At 58.5% G+C, this 6,852-nt stretch overlaps 1 protein-coding gene across 1 annotated transcript; it reads left to right on the top strand.

Moving 5' to 3' along the window:
• The first annotated feature begins 2,315 nt into the window (after positions 1-2,315).
• DDIT4 (DNA damage inducible transcript 4) lies at positions 2,316-3,859 on the top strand. The gene is made up of 2 exons (XM_072871225.1): positions 2,316-2,432; positions 2,704-3,859. Exons 1-2 carry the CDS (start codon positions 2,336-2,338, stop codon positions 3,177-3,179), a joined length of 573 nt encoding a protein of 190 aa, XP_072727326.1. The 5' UTR covers positions 2,316-2,335; the 3' UTR covers positions 3,180-3,859.
• Positions 3,860-6,852: the final 2,993 nt, after the last annotated feature.

Below are 6,852 nucleotides of genomic sequence, written 5' to 3'. Positions count from 1 at the left end.
TTAAAACTTTGCTTTCTAGCCCCAAACCATTTCTAGAGGCTCTGCTGCAGAAGAGCAGCCCAGGTCGCGGTCTCCTTTGGGAAGGAAAACAAGCTGCAAGCCCCGCAATGCCTCCCTTCCCAGCAGAAGCGTGAGCGCATAGCATCACATTAGGATTATTTTATTTCAGAGATCAAAAATTACGTGTCACTTTAAAACTTGCCGTCACACCAGAGGCTGCTTGCTCCCCTGCCTACCAGGCGATGTTATGGCAAAGACAGAAAAATATTTATGCTTGCCTTCAGAATCAAGCTTATTTTTAGCAAGGCGCCTTCCCTGTGGTCCTTTACCTCTTTTTCATTTATTTGCTGTTTTCCCCGTTTTGACCCCAAAGCCAGCAGTTCCTCATCTATTTTCAGCCTCACCCAGCGAACATTCATACCAATGCCTTGGTGGTTGTGGGGAGAAAAAACCCACGAGCTAGATTTTGTTAAAAACAGGATCCCAAGCACCATCCAACTGTTTCCAAGCATGTGTGCGCATATTTCCCTGTATTGCATGGTGAGTGTGCAAATATTGGTGTATACTTTTAACAGCTAGGGTTGGGGTTTGTTCATTTTTTGTCCCAAAAAGCAGAGCAGTAGCCCTGTATGCCATGGGCGCAAGCCAGGGTATGTTCCCAACTCCCCGCACATCCCCTCCGCCCCACTGCTCCCTGGGATACTACCCACTCCCCCGGCTTGGACCTCCGCTTCTGAAACAGCAATGGATTCAAGCTCCGCTTCTCCTTTGACACCTAAAAAGCAATTTCCCCACCGCTACAGCTGCTGGTGGGGTGCCCAGACCCTCCGCACCCACTGCCCCGCAGCTCTTGGGTGTGAGAATTTGCCCCTGTCCCCCCCACTGCAGAGGTCACAGGCGGTGGGTGCAACGCCGGCACAGGGGGCCTGTCCCCCTCACTCCCGGCGGGCATTTGCTCTCCACCGTGTTTACCACCAGGCTGTTATCAATCTCTGCTCAGGAAGGACAGTACCCAAGATAGCTCCTGGAGTGACTTCAGAGCGTGCTCAGCTCCTCCGATAAAGCCGCAGGCAGCACGGCGGGAGGACAAACAAAGCCCTTTATCGCCAGTTAATGGGACTTGGGCTCCCCGCTCCTCAGGGTCTGGCTTTGGAAAGGTCATGTACGCAGGGGCAGGCACGCACGGACCTGCAGGGGGGACAAACGCTTCCCGAGCAGAAGGCTCGGGGGAGGATAGCGTCTCACCCCTGTTTTATGGGACCACTGGGGGAGGCAGATGGGGGTTACCCCCAGCCTGGCACTGAACAAAATCCAGCCTGGCCACGGCCCTGCCCTCAGCACCCTCTGATTTTTAACACATTTCACTCCAACAGCCCTTATTTTCTTAAGAAACCCAGACAACGCTGGCTAGTGGGGCACTGGCACCCTGATCACCCACAGCACCCCGGGCTCTGGGTTTGGTTTACAACCTGAAGCAGGGCAGCAGCGAACACGAGTCAGCCGCATCCCATGCCTGGGCTGCCTCTGCCGCTCGCGGCGGGATCAGGCTCCGCTGGTGCTCACCATGCAAACACCGCCTGCAAGACGAGGGAGATCAGCGGGCACGTTAAAAACAAGACATTCGAAAACCCTCCCGGCCCCCTCACCTGCCATCTGGTTTTGTGCCAGTCGGGGCCCGTTTCACCACCCAGAGAGGGGTCAGGGAATGGCGGGGACAGGGCACAAACCGGTCGTGGCATGTGTCCCCCTTGCCGCTGCCGTCCCCACCAGAACGTCTCTGAGGCCAAGCGGTAAGGCCTGGGATGGGGTCTGGCCCTGGGGGTGCCTGGGGTGAGACCCAGGCCCAGGCTGGGCGCTGAGGTGGGGGCCGTGCTGAGGCCGCGGCCCAAGCCAGGCTTTGAGGGGGTGCGCAGGGCTGAGGCTCAGGCCCTGAGGCGGGGGCTGGGGCTGAGGCCCAGGCCCTGAGGCAGTGCCCGGGCGGTGAGGCCCAGGCCCTGAGGGGGTGGCAGGCGGCGGGGGAAGCCCGGCGGGCGCTGCCGAGAGCGGCAGGCGGATTGCACCAGCCCGGCCCGGCCCTCCTGATGCAACCCGCGGCGCCGTTTGCAGGGCCCGGGCCGGGGCCGGTCGGGGCCGAGCGGAGCCGAGCGGGGCCGAGCGGGGGAAGGGCAGGGGGCGGGGCCTCCCGCTGTCACCGGGCAGGAGAGACGCCGCGGACGTGCCCCGCGCTCCCATTGGCGGGCGTGCACTGGAGGGGCGCGGCCTGCCGCGCCGCCCCTATATAAGCCGGGCGGCCGGCGGCTGGCGGAGCAGAGCGGGCGGCGGAGGCGGTGGGGCCATGCCGGGGCTGTGGGAGCGGCTGGCGGGCGGCGAGCGGGGCTGCCTGGAGACCTCCGACTGCGAGTCGCTGGGCAGCGCCTCCGGCTCGGAGGGAGGTGAGTGGGGGCTCCCGGGGGGAGGCCCCGCCCCGGGGTTCCTGAGGGACAGGGGACATCCCTGAGGTGCCCGCGGTCCCTCTGAGGGATGGAGGGGGGTTCCTCAGGGGCTGCCGGGTGGCTGTGGGGGTGCTGTGCCAAGCCCCTGTGCCCCAGTTATGCCCCCGACCCCTGGGCTCGATGTCCCCCCACAACTGTGAGACCCCAAGCAGTGCCGCAGCCCCCCCTCCCCGCGGGCCCGGTGCTGACCTGCCTCCTGTCCCCTCTGCAGATGCCGAGTACGCTGAGGGGGCCTCGCTGCCGGACCTGGACCTGCTGCACGACCCTGAGGATGAGCTGCTGTGTGCCAACCTGATGGACCTGGTCCAGGCCACGCTGGGCAGAGCCCCGCTGGGTGCCAAGCGCTGCTCCCGGCTCCTCATGCCGGCCCAGCTCCTGGCGCAGGTGAGGGTGGAGCTGCTGCGCCTGGCCTGCAGCGAGCCCTGCGGGCTGCGTGGGGCCCTCCTTGACCTCTGTGTGGAGCACGGCAAGGCCTGCCACGATGTGGGGCACATCGCCGTGGACCCCGCTGTGGTGCCCACCTTCCAGCTCACCCTGGTGCTCCGGCTGGACTCCCGCCTTTGGCCCAAGATCCAGGGACTCTTCACCTCGGGGCCAGCTTTCACGCCACTGAAGCTGAGCACAGGCTTCAGGGTCATCAAGAAGAAGCTGTACAGCTCTGAGCAGCTGCTCATAGAGGAGTGCTGATGGGCTCTGCTGGAGAAATGACTTACCCAAGTGCTTTGGAAGAGCTGGTTAGAGCATGGCGGCTCCTGGCAGCTGCTGTAGTTTAGGTTAGGCTGGAGTAGGGCTGTAGGTGGAAGTAGTTTGGGCAGGCGGAGGTCCCTGTGGGGTGCCTGCCTGTGCTGGGGCATCCCTTATGTGGAGTGGACCAGGACGCAGGCGGAGGTCGCTTCACACTGTCAATGATTGTGGGATGATTGTGGTGATGCGGCAGCAGGGCTGCTGGGGGGCAGATGGTCTCCTGTTGGCTCATTAATCTTGGTTTTTTTGTAACAAGGATTGTAATCAATGGGGTTTCTGGGGGAGGGTGTGTGTGGGAGTGTGTGATGGCTGGGCTTTAGGTTTGGATTGAAGACAAAACCTCACTGCTGGCACCTGGGCGGCTCTGCATGGGCTCCCGGTAAGGCAGGAGGGGGGTCCGAAATTGCATTGTGTCTTTGATCACGAGAGGAAAGAGTGGTGGGAGAGGGACGTGTGAGGTGACGCGGGGACAGAGGGCAGGACCCCTTGCCGTGCCACGCTGTGGGTGCTTCATTGGTTACAGTTTACACTCGTACACTTGATGTTCAAGTGCAAGACTTCCTATGCAATTGTGTTGGGGTGGGTTTTTTTACTTTTCTAATAAAAGCTGTCTTAATTGATAACCTGCTGTCTCCCTGTTGTCACTTGGGGCCAGAGAGGGATGATGCAACTGCTCCTGGCTGGTCTGAAATCCCTGCTGGCATCCTTGGGAAGCCTTTCCCTGGCATGGCAGCCCCTGTGGTGAGAGCTGAAGGTTCTGGGAATGGGGGGGAATCCTGCTGTGCCTGCTCCTAATTGCAGGCTGTGGGGCTGTGACTCAAGGGCAGCTGAGTCAGGCCCCTGAGCTGGCCAGGTGCCTGCCTATGCCCTGGGGAGGAGTGTGCAGCAAGGGGCTGCTGCTCCTCCTGGGGAGCTACAGGGGGAGTTTGGGGAAAAAAACAGGGGAATTGGTTAAAATTGTGAGGGAGGGAAATGGGGAGGGTCACACCTGCCAGGGGGAGTGCTCCCCAGCTCCAAACACACTCTGCAAAAATGAGACCAATTACCCAAGCCTGCAATTAGAGCCACTCAGAGAAAAGGCTTTCACTAACATGTAATTAAGCTGCTTGGCAAATGAAGAGCCCAGTGGAAGGTGTGGGGGATAAAACCAGCCTGGAAAAAAAATTTCCATTCAAATGCAAGTTTGTTCTGGCTTGAGCTTCTGTTGTTGGGGTTTTTGTGGTTTTGTGGCTTTTTTTTTTCCCCTCCTGTGGACAGATACTGACTTTTTGATGAAAACTTTCACCAAAAAGTCCTTTCTGAAAAGGACAGCCCACAACTGGAGTGTTTGGAGCTGAGGTTGCTCACCCATGTAAATCAGAGCAACAAGCAGCACCAGGTGGGTACAGCTGGAAATGCACCTTTACAAAGCCACATTGTGCAAGGGGGGGGGGTCTCCTAAAATTTTGGGGGCTGGGGTGTTTCTCAGAGGGTCACATGCTGGACCATGCTTCCCCCCTGGCATGAGGGACATCCTTGTGCTGGCGTCAGGTGCCATGGTGCCCTGGGGGTTGTCCGGTGGCAAAACCACTGTCAAACCAGCCCAGGAGCCACTGAAGGGGCTGGAAAGGAAAGTCCAACCCCCTTTTTTTGGCACAATGATGAGAGGAGAGGGTTTTGGCACTGCCAGCATGGGATGGAAAGGGCATGTTGCTTCCCAGCTGTGGTGAGAGATTTACGGTGCTGTGATGGCAGTGACACTGGTGGTGTGGCTTGGGCCATGCAGTCATCCCCTGCTGAGACATATTGTGTCTTGAAGCTATATATATAGGTCCATAAATATATGTATTTTTATATGCTGAGCTCCTAAGCTTGTGGAGGGGATCACCCCGTGTTTTGCTGTGCTGCCAGCAGCAGCATGGCCCCAGCTTGTCCCCTGCCAGCCTTTCCGAGGGTGGGCGAGGGACTCTGCATCATGTTTTTTTAAATTATTATTACAAGGAATAACCAGGGCTTTGCAGAAACTGCCAAGAAAACTAAACAAACCCACCAAACCTCTCAAAAGTAAACGCGGAGTGACAGAACAGCCTCTTTGCTGGGGTGGGGGTTATCCAGCAAAACCCTCCATGCGGGTCCATGTGCCCCTGAAAACACCCCATGGTCACAGCCCCAGCCATGAGCGATGGCAGGTGAAGCTTTGCTTCTATTTATAGCAAAATGGCCTTTCCATGACAAATCTGGGGCAATGTCAAGGTCCCCATGGGTTTGGCAGTTCCCTGGAAGGTGCCAGGAGCTTCCAGCGAGGCTGTATTTAGCCTCTCCTGGGGCAGGAGGCAGGCAGAGGGATATTTTGGGACCTGGGAGGCACCAGTGGGGCTATTTGTGGCATCAGCATTGGCCCGGGGCTCCCAGGTGCCATCACGGTCGCAGGGAAAGGGAGATTGTTGGGGCATCAGCAGCAATAAGGCAAACAAGGATTTAAATCCCAGGGTAACACTAAACCCTCATGTTTTGCTGCCAAAAATGGTGGTGTGAAGAAGCAGGGTCCCCTTCACTCCCTAACTGCTGGAGGAGGATGCTCATGGGGCAGCTGCCTTCCCCTGCTGCCTCCCTGCCTTTGGTGCCTGCTCCAATTAAAATCCCGGGCTAATGAGCTGCCAAGTGGGAAGGAGCTGATGGGCAGCTCAAATCACCCGCACCTTTGGTGAGCGGGCAGGGACCAGCACACCAAAATGCAGCGCATCTCCCATTGCTCTGGGCTGGGAATGACCTGAAATGCAGCCAAACCACTCCCCAAAACGGGGGCATGGATGCATCTGAATGCAGAATTAAAAAAAAGAAAAAAAAAAAAAAGAAAAAAGAAAAAAAAAAAGGGAGCAGGGTCTGTGCTGGTGGCACCGGGGATTTTGCCTGGCAGCCGTGTTGGGTCATGCTGGACTCTCCCAGCCGGTGTGCTGGGATGGGCATTGCGAGAGGCCGGTGGGGCTGACTCACCACCGCTGCTGGGAACGCGGCGCTGAGAAGTGGAAGTGACATGACCCCGGCCTCTGAGAGAAGGGGAAAAAAAAGGAAAAGGGGAAAAAAAACCCCAAACCAAAAAAACCCCCCACCTCCAGCCCTTTGGTCCGTGGGGCTGGGGATGAGGGAGTGCCGGCAGGCACCTTAAAACGCTGGGATGATGCTGCCAGGATGGTGGCATTCTGGGATGAGCATAAAGCATCCCCCAAAAGAGCTCAGCCAGGGGACACAAGGGACCCGGCTAACAGCGGCACTTCAATGGGATGGGAGGAAGGCACGGCCCCCTGGCACAAGGCACCCTGCTGGGAGCATCCCAGTGGAACTAGTTTGACGCAAAGACGTCCTGTTGCCGTCACCTTGCCACCAAGGGTGGACGTCAGGAGGCACCACCTCCTCTCCATCTTCTCCCCGTCCTTCCCTCTCCCACACCCGGGAGGCCCCTGCAGCACTGGAGCTCTCAGCCGCAGGGCCGTGCCGGGACAGCAAAGACACTGAATTTCATCTACCGAGCGCCTGTGCGGATGCGAGGAAGGTGGTGCGAAGAAGGAGCTGTAAAACTAGAGCTGGCTGGGGAAAGGATCCACAGGACACCAACACAGCCAGAGCCTTTCATGTTATA

Source organism: Ciconia boyciana, chromosome 8, assembly GCF_034638445.1.
Source record: "Ciconia boyciana chromosome 8, ASM3463844v1, whole genome shotgun sequence".
In the NCBI taxonomy this organism is placed as follows: Eukaryota; Metazoa; Chordata; class Aves; order Ciconiiformes; family Ciconiidae; genus Ciconia; species Ciconia boyciana.
Note: the sequence above shows the minus strand (reverse complement) of the source record. Positions and strands in the feature narration are given on the sequence as shown.

Coding starts and splice junctions, on each gene's coding strand:
- DDIT4 (XM_072871225.1), top strand. CDS start 2,336: ATGCCGGGGCTGTGGGAGCGGCTGGCGGGCGGCGAGCGGGGCTGCCTG. Junction 2,433..2,703: donor CGCCTCCGGCTCGGAGGGAG/GTGAGTGGGGGC, acceptor TCCCCTCTGCAG/ATGCCGAGTACGCTGAGGGG.